Source organism: Salmo trutta, chromosome 27 (assembly GCF_901001165.1).
Source record: "Salmo trutta chromosome 27, fSalTru1.1, whole genome shotgun sequence".
Taxonomy (NCBI): domain Eukaryota; kingdom Metazoa; phylum Chordata; class Actinopteri; order Salmoniformes; family Salmonidae; genus Salmo; species Salmo trutta.
This window is the reverse complement of record NC_042983.1, coordinates 4456765-4473603: the sequence shown is the minus strand read 5'-3', so window position 1 is coordinate 4473603 and position 16839 is coordinate 4456765. Positions and strand designations below refer to the sequence as shown.

Genomic DNA, 16839 nt, shown 5'->3' with positions numbered 1-16839 from the left:
AGTAACTTGTCCTGTCTCAATCTATGAGTTATGAGTTGAGAAGGAGCCATATCAGGTGGAAAAGCATGCTACCTTTCATCAGACACATCCATCACCCACATGCCACCTCAGTACCTTAAGACATCACCACACAGGTTACTTGTCATTACCTACACATTCCAACTCAATCCTTTCAATCTCACACCCATGACCTTTGTGATATAAAGACAAATGAGCGTAATCCAAAGTCACCCGCTCTAACCCCCATCCATCCATCCCACTCACCTCCTCTCTCCTTCTGTCATTGAATGGATAGAGTAGATATGGTTCAACCTTGAGCTGAATGGACTATTACTTCTTGTAACCCTACAGAATATTTAAATAATGTTTCTAGGTACAGCCTAGTCATAATCCATCAAGTAGGAATTTACTGCAATCCACCAATCTATTCCCGACCCGCCAAAGAAACTCCTACACCCCTCCTCTGTGATTGGACACTCACTCTGACACCGACGAGCCCTCCTCGTCTGAGTGGTTGGTCTCGTCCTCTGATTGGTCACTGAGCAGGTCGCAGGGCAAAATGGAGGAGGAGTCAGCTATCTCCAGGACGGGGGCTATGCTGGGCCGTCTGCTCCCAGCCCCGTTCTCTGTAGGCAGGGTCAGCTTGCTGCAGTCCTCTGGGGGGTCCGCCGGGTTCTGGAGGTCCATGGCTACCGTCCCTGGAAAAGGTGGTAGAATGGAGGGTGAGACAATTATATGTATGTGGTGGTGCTGAGGTGTAAAAAGCCCTAGTGTTAGATAGATGGACTTCATTGTCAATGACATTGTCTATTTATTGATAACTGTTTGACTGTTTGCAAAACACTTTGGTGATACTTCCTATTAAAACACTATACATAGTGCATTTTAAGCACATGATGTTGCCTAGCGATGATACTCATGATTATTTTTATTATTGAAATTAACCCGCACAGCAGCCATGCTGTCATTACTTTTGGTTGAATTAGAAATCTTTGTCTTTTGTCCTTCCGCAAAGCGGCACACTCATCCATCAAACTCATATTTCCTCTCTACATTTAATTTTAGTGGACTTTAGTGGACTGTCTTCTACTCAACAATATCTGGGTCGTTCCACGAAATGGATGCCTTTGATATTTTAAGTAGAAATGATGCACCAATATTGAATATACATTTTATTTTAAAAGCATGTTATACTAAAATGAAGTGCACTTTACTATAGACCACATTCAATAAGAATTCAATCAGATGTTTTATATAATTAAAGGCTTGCTAAAGTGCAAAATTCAGCATTTTCAACCCACTTGATCCAAAAATGTCTCCAAGTTTCACCATCTATGCAAAGGCCTAGTTATTTTGCTGCTTTGATTCAGATTAGTGATGCATTTGTCTGTCCTTCATTTTAAAGTGAAACCAATTTACACCTTTAAAATAATGTACCATTCCTCCAAGATAAATTATTCACAGCAGGTGACATCATTTGGGTCTTCTGAACAGCATGGTGGAAAAGGAAGTCAGTCTTCTCTCTCTTTTTGGTCTATTTACAATTGTTCATGCTAGGAAAACTTAAATTTGATTATATTTTCATTATGTGTGGAACATACAGTATGTACAGTTGAAGTCGGAAGTTTACATACACTTAGGTTGGAGTTATTAAAACTCGTTTTTCAACCACTCCCCAAATTTCTTGTTAACAAACAATAGTTTTGGCAAGTCGGTTAGGACATCTACTTTGTGCATGACACAAGTCATTTTTCCAACAACTGTTTACCGACAGATTATTTCACTTATAATTCACTGTATCACAATTCCAGTGGGTCAGAAGTTTACATACACTAATTTGACTGTGCATTTAAACAGCTTGGAAAATCCCAGAAAATGATGTCATGGCTTTAGAAGTTTCTGATAGGCTAATTGACCTCATTTGAGTCAATTGGAGGTGTACCTGTGGATGTATTTCAAGGCCTACCTTCAAACTCAGTGCCTCTTTGCTTGACATCATGGGAAAACACAAGTCTGGTTCATCCTTGGGAGCAATTTCCAAACGCCTGAAGGTACCACATTCATCTGTACAAACAATAGTACCACGGGACCATGCAGCCGTCATACCGTTCAGGAAGGAGACACATTCTGTCTCCTAGAGATGAACGTACTTTGGTGCGAAAAGTGCAAATCAATCCCAGAACAACAGCAAAGGACCTTGTGAAGCTGCTGAGGGGAAACGGTACAAAAGTATCTATATCCGCAGTAAAACAAGTCCTATATCGACATAACCTGAAAGGCCGCTCAGCAACGAAGAAGACACTGCTCCAAAACCGCCATAAAAAAAGCCAGACTACGGTTTGCAACTGCACATGGGGATAAAGATCATACTTTTTGGAGAAATGTCATCTGGTCTGATGAAACAAAAATAGAACTGTTAGCCCATAATGACCATTGTTATATTTGCAGGAAAAAGGGGGAGGCTTGCAAGCCGAAGAACACCATCCCAACTGTGAAGCACATCGCTGCAGGAGGGACTGGTGCACTTCACAAAATAGATGGCATCATGAGGGAGGAAAATTATGTGGATATATTGAAGCAACATCTCAAGACATCAGTCCGGAAGTTAAAGCTTGGTTGCAAATGGGTCCAAGCATACTTCCAAAGTTGTGGAAAAATGGCTTAAGGACAACAAAGTCAAGGTATTGGAGTGGCCATCACAAAGCCCTGACTTCAATCCTGTAGAAAATTTGTGGGCAGAACTGAAAAAGCGTGTGCGAGCAAGGAGGCCTACAAACCTGACTCAGTTACACCAGCTCTGTCAGGAGGAATGGGACAAAATTCACCAAACTTATTGTGGGAAGCTTGTGGAAGGCTACCCGAAACATTTGACCCAAGTTTAAATTGTTTAAGGCAATGCTACCAAATACTAATTGAGTGTATGTAAACTTCTGACCCACTGAGAATGTGATGAAAGAAATAAAAGCTGAAATAAATCACTCTTATTATTCTGACATTTCATATTCTTAAAATAAAGTGGTGATCCTAACTGATCTAAGACAGGGAATTTTTACTATGATTAAATGTCAGGAATTTTGAAAAACCTGAGTTTAAATGTATTTGTCTAAGGTGTATGTAAACTTCAGACTTCAACGGTATAATTTCTTATTTCATTAACACTATGTGGTCACATGCTTTTCACCACATGAGGAGTAATGTCCGATCTTCACCTAAAACTAAACCCTGATATTGTCAACCCTGTCAGAGGCCCAACGGTAACTTTATCGGTGTGATATGTGAGTTTATTTGTACACGGGATGCTTAAACAATGAGAACATTTTGGATTTCTCTCAAACATGCTTTTAATAGTGAGAAAGTAACATAAGTGTCCGTAATAGGGTTGACAGACATTGTAGTACAAATGCAGATAAAAGACTCTTAGTTCATAGGATTTTTTATGCCTGAGATGGGAAACAGTGTTTTTATGTAGACTAAACCATCTTTGATGGACTAGACTATCTTTGATGGTTGTACAGTCATCTCAAATAAAACTGAAGGACCTCGGCGTTACTCTGGATCCTGATCTCTCTTTTGACCAACATATCAAGAATATTTCATGGACAGCTTATTTCCATCTTCGTAACAGTGTAAAAATAAGAAACTTTTTGTCCAAAAAGAACAATCTGGCGTTAAATGGTATTGTACTCTTATCTCCACCTGGCACAGCCAGAAGAGGACTGGCCACCTATCAGAGCCTGGTTCCTCTCTAGGTTTCTTCCCAGGTTCCGGCCTTTCTAGGACGTTTTTCCTAGCCATCGTGCTTCTAGATCTGTATTGCTTGCTGTTTGGGATTTCTGTATAGCACTTTGTGACATCTGCTGATGTAAAAAGGGCTTTATAAATAAATTTGATTGATTGATTGATCTTCCATGCAATTGAATGTTGAAAGGAGATATATTTTAAAGTTAATTTCTTAAAAGTTTGAATGTCCAAAAGGCACCCATTTCATGGAACGACCCATCTACACTGAACCATCTACCCTCCTTCTATAGAATTATAAAGTATCCGTCACAGCTGTGCTATACACTACCTTGACAAAAACAGTTGAATACAAAATTACTTCAATGCCGTGACTGAATGGATGGATGCCCTTGAGGTCATTGTCAGCATGGTAAATTACAAGTTCTAAAGCCATCCATTCAGAGCAGATGTGTCCACCTTTTGCATCTCATTTCTGAAAGGCTACAAATGCAAGCAAAACTTTATCTTGTTATAGTGGGGAGTAGCTTCATCACCTGACTTTAGGATTTTAAAGGCACTATGCTGAAAGTAAAGGAACCCTACAACACATGCAAAACCACATAGATGTGCTTATGTCAAAAGTATATGGACTGCATACTGTATGAAAAGTCATCCATTCGTATCACATACAACGTTTTGACAGGACAGTTAATGCTTATTTGAAAAACAGAACTAAAATGATGCAAAATGATGTGCAAAAACCTGTCAAGAAAACACTGATTAACAGCAAATACATTTACAGAACATATCAAGCTTTAAAAATCACAACAACAAAAGCAGAAATTACCCTACATAATACATAGCACAATGATATGGTAGCAACATGCACAAACTTACCATAAAAAGTGGCCTGATCAACTTTAACAAGTGATAGTAGAAAAAAAAAATATATAAAAAAAAAATCACAACATTTTAACATTCTGTCAGAAAGAGCACATGTTCTACTTCATAAAAAACATTTTTTCCATCTCAAGAGGTCGAATAAATAAATAACAAATACCATAGTAAGTGTCTATTAAGTTCCAAATAAGGTAACAAGGTTGAACGTAACAGGGTTGATGATTTCTTCGTAAATCATCCATAAATCCCCTTGTGACGGGGGAATGGAAGCTTGTTGTGCGGAACAAAGAGTGGCAAGCTTCACAATAAAAAAAATGTAAAAATTGGTATAACATTTCTAGCCCGTCTATCTATGGGTAACAGGGTTGACGTTATGCTCGACCCGCTCAGTATTCCACCACAAAACACCAGTAAATGGCCAAAAAGAGTAGAACCAACTCACCTGCTTGTACTCTATGATTTGACTATTAGATGTTCAATGTTTCTTTAGAAATAAATATTTAAAAATTCATAGTTTCACCATCTTAAAATAGAATTCAGTTCAAGTTACAGGGTTGACCTTAAAATGAGGGACGGACATAAATAAATCACTAATCGTGAAATAAATAATAATCTTCAGAAATTAACTTGTCAAAGCAACAAAATAACTAGGGCTTTACAATGATGGTGAAACTTCAATCAATTTTGAGATGAAGTGGGTTACAATCTTCCTAGAAGTGATACAGGGTTGACGGAGGGACATGTCAAAATGCTGAATTTTGGAACTTTAGCAAGCCTTTATTCATATAAAAACCTTAGATTTAAATCTTCATGTGGTTGTAATGGATTAAAATGTACTTTGTGCATCTTATCTTTGGTGTCATAAACAATATTAGGGTTCCTGTCTGTGTCTGGTCATGAGAGGAGGGGGAGGGCCCCTCCGAAGGAACTTCTGGCAGAACGGCCAGAATATGTGACCAGATTCTGGAAACTAGGCGTATGTCACAAGTCACCACTACACAGGAGAGCCGTTTGAACTTTATTTTTTTAAATCAAAATGCGTTTTTTTGCCAGAAATGCCTTCTCGAACATGTGAACTTTCATGTGCCTTAAGGTTAGGTTTAGGATTTAGGGTTAAGTTAGGTTTAGGATCTAGGGTTAGGTTAAGGTTAGGTATAGGATCTAGGGTTAGGTTATGGTTAGGATCTACGGTTAGCTTAAGGTTAGGTTTAGGATCTAGGGTTAGGTTAAAATTAGGTTTAGCCGTGGGAAGTAGGGGTGCTGAGGGTGCAGCACCCCCTCAATTTCTTTTTTTTTAATATATAAACTTCTTTGGGATAGGGGGCGGTATTTTGACATCCGGATAAAAAGCGTGCCCAAAGTAAACTGCCTGCTACTCAGGCACAGAAGCTAGGATATGCATATAATTGGATAGAAAACACTCTAAAGTTTCTAAAACCGTTAAAATAATGTCTATGAGTATAACAGAACTGAAATGGCAGGCGAAACCCCAAGGACAAACCATCAAAAAAAGAAAACAATTCAGCATACCACTGATTTCAGTGCCTGGCACTTTTATAATAGGGCGAAATCGTCCCCGATTGCAGTTCCTAGGGCTTCCACTAGATGTCAACAGTCTTTAGAAAGAGTTTCAGGCTGATTTTTGGAAAAATTAGGGAGAAGTTGTAGTTTTTCTAAGTGGCTCCCATTTTGGCTGTAGTGTTTCCAAGCGCATGGCCGAAACAGCGCGTTCTTTTTGTTTGTCTCCGGTAAAGACAATAACGATTCTCCGTCTTAAATTTTCTTGTTTATTTGCATATTAGGGTACCTAAGGATTGATTATAAATGTTGATTGACTTGTTTGGATAAGTTTATTGGTAACGTTTGGGATTCATTTTGTATGCATTTTGAAGGAGGGAAACCGAGTGGATTATTGACTGAAGCGCGCCAGCTAAACTGAGTTTTTATGGATATAAAAACGGACTTTATCGAACAAAAGGACCATTTGTAATGCAACTGGGACATTTTGGAGTGCCAACAGAAGATCTTCAAAGGTAAGGCATATATTATATCGCTATTTCTGACTTTCGTGTCACAACTCCCTAGTTGAAAATGATTTGTTATGCATTTGTGTGCTGGACGCTGTCCTCAGATAGTCGCATGGTTTGCTTTCGCCGTAAAGCCTTTTTGAAATCTGACACCTTGGCTGGATTAACAACAAGTTAAACTTTATTCTGATGTATTGCACTTGTGATTTCATGAAAGTTTAATATTTATAGTAATTTCATTTGAATTTCGCGCTCTGTAATTTCACCAGATGTTGGCCAGGTGGGATGCTACTGTCCCACCTATCCCAAAGAAGTTAATAATAAACTTGTATGCCATCTGTAAATACGAATACATTTAGTATTTTTCATATGTTAAATTACGAGCCTTGTTGGTTAAGCCACAGAAAAAGTTGGGAAACCTTCCCACTAGTCATGATTGGCTGAGATAATGAATAGGCTGGACATGCCAAGAGAGGAGTTTGGATTGGTCTGCCATATTGAAGGCGTCTGTCTATTTGAGCTCGTCAGTCTGTTGGTAATCCTGTCAAACGCGGCTTTTACATTTTTTTTATTGTGTAGTGGAGCTGCATAAGTGTTGCTCTCCATTTTCTGGAGGATCAAGTTTTGAAAATTAGTGGAATTAGAGTATGATAGCTAAAGAGATGGTGAAAACACCCGTCTCTGGATTACATCTTCAAACTAAGGGCAACCGTGGTATGGCATTCCTGACAGGAAGACGCGTCCATGATGCATGTTGATGTATGCTGGTAAGATAGCTAGCTACATATTCATATATTATACGTTTCTAATTTTGACAGAAAGTGGTTTCATTTCAAGCTAAAGTGTACTGTTAGCTCCCTAGCTGATGTTATTATTTGTTTCCCAGAGCTGTTTGCTTTTGTAGTTAGAGCCTAATGTTAGCTAGCTAACATTGGACCTGGTTGGTTAGCTCCCAGCACTGTGGCATTGTTGCCATTTTGTTCATTGTTGTTTAACTAGCTAACGTTAGCTAGCTGCCTCGTTAGCTAATGTTACGTGACGTGTGGTCTTAAACATTGTTTACCTAGTTAGGTTCATTGTTTACCTAGCTAGCTAGCTATACGTCTTAAGCTAAAGTGTACTGTTAGCTAGCTAGCTAATATTAGCTGGCTGGCTCCCTAGCGGACGTTACTATTCATTTCCCAGAGCTTGGGACTTTGTTCATTATTGTTTAACTAGCTAACGTTAGCTGGCTGGCTCGTTAGCTAACATTACGTGACGCGTGTAAAACCCCCGTTGAATATGGCCGGTGTCAGTAAACATCTGCAAAAAAGCGTAATGAAATTGATGCCAACAGAGGCTGTTTTCATGTTATCCAGAGGTAAACAAATCGTCGAGAGCGTCACGTGTGCGCTCCGAGATGGGTGGGGATAAAGCTAAGAGGGTGTAAATGATGCTGAATGGGTGTAGACAAAGAAGAGCTCTTAACTAGATACCAAAACATTCAAAGGCGATTTTCTCAAAAGTGAGTTTACAAGTTCATCAACTTTCAAAGAAAAATTACTTTCCCATTGATCCTCAAATGCAGTGTATGATATACCATTTTGTAGCGCTGAGTCTACTTTTATCAAATGTAAAAAACACCATTTCACATTTTACTATATAAGACCGAATGTGAGTCACATATGTTCTTTAAGTTAAGATAGACGGAGCCAGTCACGTGTAAACCGATGTAGGTGTCACGCCCTGATCTGTTTCACCTGTCTTTGTGCTCGTCTCCACCCCCTCCAGGTGTCGCCCATCTTCCCCTGTGTATTTATACCTGTGTTCTCCGTGTCTGTTGCCAGTTCGTCTTGTTCGTCAAGCTTACCAGCATTTGTCCTGTCAGCTCCTGTTTTTTCCCAGCCTCTTTTTCTCACCTTCCTGGTTTTGACCCTCGCCTGTCCCGTCTCTGTACCCGCCTGCCTGACCACTCTGCCTGCCCCTGACCCTGCCTGCCGACCTGTACCCTTGCCCCAACTCTGGATTATTGACCCCTGCCTGCCTTGACCTGTCTCTTGCCTGCCCCTTGGACTGTTAAACCATTGTTTATTCTACGTGTCTGCATCTGGGTCTTACCTTGATTCCTGATAATAGGTTTAGATAGCAGTAGATAAGGCTTTATGTAAGGAATGCCCTTTTAGAGTTCACTTCAGACTGGTACTTATGCATCTAAGTTTGACTGTGACCTCTCCAGCTTGCTGACAATAAAGAGTGATTCATTTAATACTGACTTTGAGTGTCCTATATAACAATTTCCATAACATATAACAGGCTTTAAAAAAAATTATTGGTGCACAACATCTAATTCAATTATCAAATGGACACAAAAGGCACTCATTTCGTGGAATGACCTTACAGCAGGTGCACTGTGAAATCTATGACCCGGCAAAAGGTGTAGCTAAACTCATACACAGCAGTGAAGAGTGAAGAAATAAAACAAAACTCAGTCATCCCTCTCCTTCACCCTCGCCATATCTTCCCCAATCTCTTCTTCCTTCCTCCAATAATAGAACCCCCCCATTCCCCCCACTTACCTCTACATGAGACTTCCCCTCACCCCCCCTTCCTCCCTCCCCACTAACCCCTTTATCAGACTCACCCATCCCTCTTCTCTAACCAACATAGAAGATATAGACCCTGCTCTCTCACTCTCCTACCTCCCACCATCCCTCTCCCCGTTTCTCACCCATGCTGGCGATGATGCTGTGTACAGGCAGCCTGGAGGGGGCGTCATACAGCCCGGTCACCGGCATGCCCTTCTTGTCTTTCTCCTCCTGTTTGAATATGAACGCGGAATTCTCTTCCTTGGTGATGTTGATGTAGTAGCAGGTGTCTGGGGCGGACATGATGTGGCGAGGACCTGGGTTCAGCAGGATGCTCTTGTTGTCTTCCCTCTTCACCCCGATCAGACACACACCATATCTGAGGGGAGATGGACTAGTCATCTGATATGCTGCAGTTTAATCCAGTGGTGTACAACTCCGGACCTAGAGGGCGCCTGCAGGCTATCCTGGTTTGTCTTTTATACAGAGACTGATACATTCCTGGGTTACCAGGATAATCAGTAAGCCTGTCTACTCACTTTTTGTGTGCGTGGAAGGAGGCGTAGGTGAAACTCTTCCCGTCGTACTCCCCGAAGAACTTGCTGTCGCACAGACGGATGTGGTAGACCTCGTTCCCAGAGCAACGTCCATACGTCCTCTGCCACTGCTCTGGTGACAGCTGGCCCTCCCTGTAGTCAAGGACAGAAGTCGTCGAGGAAACTCATTGTGGCCTTATGTCCCAACAGGGATGAAGATGATTGAGCAATTAATTGACTCCCTCTGTAATAGCAAGCAGTACCTGAGAAGAGAGACTCAGTGGTCTTATACCTGACAACAACTTGACCTGAGATGCTAAGACAATGTTAGACAGTGACGAACTACTAGCTATTATGAAGAGAATCTGATACACTTTTCACAGTACAGTCTCCGCCTGAACCGTAATGTGCTGGCTCAGATATTTTATTTTCACATTGTCCTTTCCAGCAACTTTGGTGTATGGATGTGTAAATTGGCCAGCACAGTACAGCTCAGAACGGTATTGTTCGCCTCAGTAGTGTGAAAAATAGATGGTTCTTCTTCTTCTTTATGTATGAAAAATGGCAGACTGAACGCTTTCAGACTGAATGCTTTTAGGGGTATTGATATACACTCTGGTTTGGCTCAGTTACCTCCACTCCCGTAGTACTCCTTTGGCTTGATTTGCAACTCAGCACTTTCCCTTGAATAATTGCTCCATCTGGCCAAACAAAATGTTTCTGACCTTTTATGAGCTTGTACTCATCCATACCCTCCTTCCATTGTTCTCTCTCTCTCGCTTCTCTCTCCTTCTCGCTCTCCCTTTCACATTTTTACTTTTAATCAATCTGATGACTTCAGAGAAACTTTTCCATAAAAACCTGACACATAAAAAGAAAATAGCCTATCCAAGTTTCCATAAAGAGGATTATGATAGCTTTTCTGCGGTGTTGAAGTTTTTATCTCCTTGGCTTGGTGTAGATGGAAGCACACTGTGAGATTTATGAGTGTGGAGGCACAAGGTAAACTCTATGGCAGTGCAGTAGTTTTCAGGAAGGAGACCATAATAGGGTAAGGCCTTTGGACAGTGCCACATTTGGTTATTGTTGTTGTGGCTTCCTGGCACTTGTTTAGAAAGAAGGACACCTCAATGTATAGGTTACGGTTTCACACGTCAAAACCTGCATGTATAATAATGTATTTTATTTGTATAGCACTTTCTCACAACCCCAAAGTCTGAGGTTTATGGTTTCAATATTTATGCTTATTTGCAGTGTTTTCAGTAGGAGGGAGAGTATCATTAGTGTTTTAATGGGAAGTTAATGAGGTGTACTTACTGTCCTCTGGAGGTGTGCACCAGGAGTGTGACCAGTGTGGATGTGGCTGGACATACACAGTTCAGAGCCAGCATGGCATACTTGAATTCCTCCTCACAGACCACATGATCTAACAAAGTCAGAGCAAATAGGTGTTGTAAGGACTTGTTTTTTGTAAGGCTTGCAAATGAAGGAGACAGAAATTGAGAGAAAGAGTTGTGGGGTGGGGAGGGAAGGAGCGACCAAGTTATAGAGATAAAGTGAAGAATGGAGTGATTTGGAGAATGGAGTGGAGAGAATGTAAGAGAAAGCGACAAAGGGAGACAGGGAGACAGAATGAAAGAGACAGGGAGACAGGATGAAAGAGACAGGGAGACAGAATGAAAGAGACAGGGAGACAGAATGAAAGAGACAGGGAGACAGAATGAAAGAGACAGGGAGACAGAATGAAAGAGACAGGGAGACAGGATGAAAGAGACAGGGAGACAGGATGAAAGAGACAGGGAGACAGGATGAAAGAGACAGGGAGACAGGATGAAAGAGACAGGGAGACAGGATGAAAGAGACAGGGAGACAGAATGAAAGAGACAGGGAGACAGAATGAAAGAGACAGGGAGACAGAATGAAAGAGACAGAATGAAAGAGACAGAATGAAAGAGACAGAATGAAAGAGACAGAATGAAAGAGACAGAATGAAAGAGACAGAATGAAAGAGACAGAATGAAAGAGACAGGGAGACAGGATGAAAGAGACAGGGAGACAGGATGAAAGAGACAGGGAGACAGGATGAAAGAGACAGGGAGACAGGATGAAAGAGACAGGGAGACAGGATGAAAGAGACAGGGAGACAGGATGAAAGAGACAGGGAGACAGGATGAAAGAGACAGGGAGACAGGATGAAAGAGACAGGGAGACAGGATGAAAGAGACAGGGAGACAGGATGAAAGAGACAGGGAGACAGGATGAAGAGACAGGGAGACAGGATGAAAGAGACAGGGAGACAGAATGAAAGAGACAGGGAGACAGGATGAAAGAGACAGGGAGACAGAATGAAAGAGACAGGGAGACAGAATGAAAGAGACAGGGAGACAGAATGAAAGAGACAGGGAGACAGAATGAAAGAGACAGGGAGACAGAATGAAAGAGACAGGGAGACAGAATGAAAGAGACAGGGAGACAGAATGAAAGAGACAGGGAGACAGAATGAAAGAGACAGGGAGACAGGATGAAAGAGACAGGGAGACAGAATGAAAGAGACAGGGAGACAGGATGAAAGAGACAGGGAGACAGAATGAAAGAGACAGGGAGACAGGATGAAAGAGACAGGGAGACAGAATGAAAGAGACAGGGAGACAGAATGAAAGAGACAGGGAGACAGAATGAAAGAGACAGGGAGACAGAATGAAAGAGACAGGGAGACAGAATGAAAGAGACAGGGAGACAGGATGAAAGAGACAGGGAGACAGGATGAAAGAGACAGGGAGACAGAATGAAAGAGACAGGGAGACAGAATGAAAGAGACAGGGAGACAGAATGAAAGAGACAGGGAGACAGAATGAAAGAGACAGGGAGACAGAATGAAAGAGACAGGGAGACAGAATGAAAGAGACAGGGAGACAGAATGAAAGAGACAGGGAGACAGAATGAAAGAGACAGGGAGACAGAATGAAAGAGACAGGGAGACAGGATGAAAGAGACAGGGAGACAGAATGAAAGAGACAGGGAGACAGAATGAAAGAGACAGGGAGACAGGATGAAAGAGACAGGGAGACAGAATGAAAGAGACAGGGAGACAGAATGAAAGAGACAGGGAGACAGAATGAAAGAGACAGGGAGACAGAATGAAAGAGACAGGGAGACAGAATGAAAGAGACAGGGAGACAGAATGAAAGAGACAGGGAGACAGAATGAAAGAGACAGGGAGACAGGATGAAAGAGACAGGGAGACAGGATGAAAGAGACAGAGAGACAGGATGAAAGAGACAGAGAGACAGAATGAAAGAGACAGGGAGACAGAATGAAAGAGACAGGGAGACAGGATGAAAGAGACAGGGAGACAGGATGAAAGAGACAGGGAGACAGGATGAAAGAGACAGGGAGACAGAATGAAAGAGCACTATTTGCGAGGAGGTAAGCTCACCAGCAAACTTTACATGGAATTTGTTCTCTGGTTTGAGGATCTGGACATACAGGGGGCAGTTTGGGGCAAAGTCCTTCACAGCCCATGCTCTGAGGATGGTCTGGTGGTCCTGCAGGAGAAAACAACATCCCTTACCATCTGACACTTCTGCCATTTCCACCTTCAATATTGTCATCATCCCTCAACCATAAATGTAATCCAGATTTTATGAGCCGAGAATTGGCGAGCTAGGCTGTAATGTGTGACCAATATGGTTATATAAATCCAATACATATTTTTCATTTTCTTCTTATTTCTGTCCATCTTGAAAAATCAGCTGATTGGAAAAGTAAAAGAGTACTTGAGCCACAGATCCAATCAGCACGATCTAACTGAGAGGGAGTTGGAGTGGAAATATTCAGTTCATTGCAATCGTAACTCTATTCATATTTAGACATGTGTTGAGTTATGATTGCAATGAGCTGAATATGAAGTCATGAATCTGATAATAAACTTACAGCAGCAGTGCGGTCCACCTCGTTCCTACTGCTCAGGATAAAACAGGCTTCTGCATCATCCATCCTGTAGGAAACACACTGTATTAACAGAAACACACACACACACCAAGCCAAGCTAGCTTCAGACAAGTAATATTAGTGAGAACTACCTGTGAGAAAAGCCAATAGGCTAACAGCATCATGTTGTTGTAATATGAACTGTACCATTACTGTATTTCTGTATCATCCTGAGTCATTTCATGTGTGAAAAGGGCAGAGTGGAGGGATGAGCTGCTGGAATTATGACTCCGTTTTCACTGAATGGCCATGCAGCGCTGCGCTGCAGTTGATAGGGTAAATTTTCACTCCATCTCAGTTTTCCCTCATGGGGACAAGCAGTATTACCACAATTCAACCACCATTCCATAACATCCACTCTATGGCCACAATACAAACTGGAGCTATACATTAGACCAGCTGCATATATCAATGAATACCTGTATTGTGTTATTGACAGGTCAGCCCGTGCCACTGCCAACACGTTATGGTGTGATATACCCAGGCAAAAATGTGTGCTGATGCTTATGAACTTGGCTGTTATGACGAGGATGAGCAGTAGTGAGAAATCCCATCACACTGATAAACTGTACTAGTAGTGGACAGCCAGCTAAATGAATACCGTCGGCCGCCATTTTCCTGACTTCACTGTTCTCAAATCTGCCAGCACCACAAGGTACACAGACGCTTGACTAATATCTGAGATCAGAAAGCCTATCAGCCAGTAAGTATGAGGACTCAATAACAGGTTCATGAGAGGTTGGTCCTTATCTGAGGTAACCACAGCCGACCTATGTGACCTCAACTGATGGTGTCATTAACTTTTCTGATTCCCCCCTTATCATTGCTATTAGAAATGCTATAGAATGGAGCTGACCGAGAGACGTGATATTTGTATCTATAACGCACCACAACATTGGGCCCTGTTCAATGCTGCCCTTCTCTCCCATTGAGACTCTTTACTCCCCGTGGGTTGTGGGTCACTCACTTGGCCCTCATGAGGTCTGTGTCTTTGAGTGCTGAGCCCTGGAGATAGATGACCCTCTGGGACCACAGGGGGATCTGGAGGATACGACGCACCTGGATGTCCATCTCTGTAGGACACAGGATCACGACATAGTAGTCCTGCAGGAGAGCAGGGTAGATACCTGTTAGATACCTTACATCTAGACTGAATGTTTGCATTTTTACATATGATATTTTGCAAGCTAATTGCACATGTTGTTAGGCATAATTTGATTGTCTTAAAGACAAGGGTGACAAATAAAACGTAAATATTGAGCGTTGTCCTTTAGCGCTGTCTTTGGACTACACACCAAATAACATAGCCTTCCTCTATTCCTGTAGACGTACCTGTAATCTAGGATGAGCGTAGAACTCGTTGAGGAAGTCCATGAGCAAGTCTATCTTCAGAGAGCTGACACACAGGACAGCATGTTTCTCTGTCTGGGCCCGGTGTCTGCTGTAGTTCCCTCCTGACTTCTGACGCTCCATCCACAGATAGGCCAACTCCTCAAACTGACACACACACACACACTTGGGGTTACAACAACCTGCTGTACGCTACTGTAAGTAATACACTTATAGCCTAATGATGTGCTTTTGGATGGTGCGAGGAGTTAAAATGCTGATGCAGAAGTTAAGTTCATGAAATGGATTTCTATGGATTCTATTCATTAGCTAATGTATACTGCAGGGATTTTGGCCTTATATCAAAGTGCTTTATGAGGAGGGTTGCTGCTCTGTGAAGTCCTTCGTTCTTTTCTTTCCATAACTCTTGAGCGTGCGGTCTCTGATCAACTCTCTCGTTATCGCTCTCAGAACAAGCGTCTTGACCCTAACCAGTCAGGCTTCAAGACAGGTCACTCAACAGAGACTGCTCTTCTCGGTGTCACGGAGGCTCTCTGCACTGCCACAGCTGACTCTCTCGCTCCTCTGTTCTCATCCTCCTAGATCTATCCACTGCCTTCGACACTGAGCACGCACCCGAGGGGCTCCAGTGTTGAGGATCAGCGTGGCAGAAGTGTTGCTACCTAACCTCACCACCTCGGGGCGGCCCGTCAGGAAGTCCAGGATCCTGTTGCAGAAGGTGTTTAGTCCCAGGATCCTTAGCTTAGTGATGAGCTTTGAGGGCACTATGGTGTTGAACGCTGAGCTGTAGTCAATGAATAGCATTCTCACGTAGGTGTTCCTTTTGTCCAGGTGGGTAAGGGCAGTGTGGAGTGCAATAGAGATTGCATCATCTGTGGATCTGTTTGAGCGGTATGCAAATTGGAGTGGGTCAAGGGTTTCTGGAATAATGGTGTTAATGTGAGCCATTACCAGCCTTTCAAAGCACTTCATTGCTACGGACGTGAGTGCTACGGGTCTGTAATTATTTAGGTAGGTTCTTGGGCACAGGGACTATGGTGGTCTGCTTGAAACATGTTGGTATTTCAGACTCAATCAGGGACATGTTGAAAATGTCAGTGAAGACACCTGCCAGTTCATCAGCACATGCCCTGAATACACATCCTGGTAATCCGTCTGGCCCCGCGGCACTGTGAATGTTGACCTGTTTAAAGGTCTTACTCTCGTCGGCTACGGAGAGCGTGATCACACAGTTGTCCGGAACAGCTGATGCTCTCATGCATGCCTCAGGGTTGCTTGCCTCGAAGCGAGCATAGAAGTGATTTAGCTCATCTGGTAAGCTCGTCACTGGGCAGCTCGCAGCTGTGCTTCCCTTTGTAGTCTGTAATAGTTTGCAAGCCCTGTCACATAAGATGAGCGTCAGAGCCGGTGTAGTACGATTCAATCTTAGCCCTGTATTGGCTCTTTGCCTGTTTGATGGTTCGTCGGAAGTCATAGCAGGATTTCTTATAAGCTTCCGGGTTAGAGTCCCACACCTTAAAAGCGGCAGCTCTACCGTTTAGCTCAGAGCGAATGTTGCTTCTGGTTGGGGTATGTACGTACAGTCACTGTGGGACAACGTCCTCGATGCACTTATTGACAAAGCCAGTAACTAATGTGGTGTACTCCTCAATGCCATCGGAAGAATCCCGGAACATGTTCCAGTCTGTGCTAGCAAAACAGTCCTGTAGTTTAGCATCTGCTTCATCTGACCACTTTTTTATAGACAGTCAC

General features: G+C 42.5%; 1 protein-coding gene across 8 annotated transcripts in view; it reads right to left on the bottom strand.

Annotated features, from left to right (window-relative positions):
- The window catches only part of kcnt1b (potassium sodium-activated channel subfamily T member 1b), a 117771-nt gene that overhangs the window by 29601 nt on the left and 71331 nt on the right, over window positions 1-16839 (bottom strand). For 5 of the 8 annotated variants that reach the window (XM_029716376.1, XM_029716378.1, XM_029716379.1 and 2 more), the window contains 9 exons: window positions 15070-15234; window positions 14705-14841; window positions 13681-13744; window positions 13184-13292; window positions 11065-11173; window positions 9751-9900; window positions 9355-9590; window positions 4618-4638; window positions 482-698 (listed from right to left, as the gene is read on the bottom strand). In XM_029716376.1, coding sequence (XP_029572236.1) covers window positions 482-698; window positions 4618-4638; window positions 9355-9590; window positions 9751-9900; window positions 11065-11173; window positions 13184-13292; window positions 13681-13744; window positions 14705-14841; window positions 15070-15234 — 1208 coding nt within the window. The remainder of the gene's footprint in view (window positions 1-481; window positions 699-4617; window positions 4639-9354; window positions 9591-9750; window positions 9901-11064; window positions 11174-13183; window positions 13293-13680; window positions 13745-14704; window positions 14842-15069; window positions 15235-16839) is intronic. The other 3 variants (XM_029716377.1, XM_029716381.1, XM_029716383.1) reach the window with 1 other exon arrangement.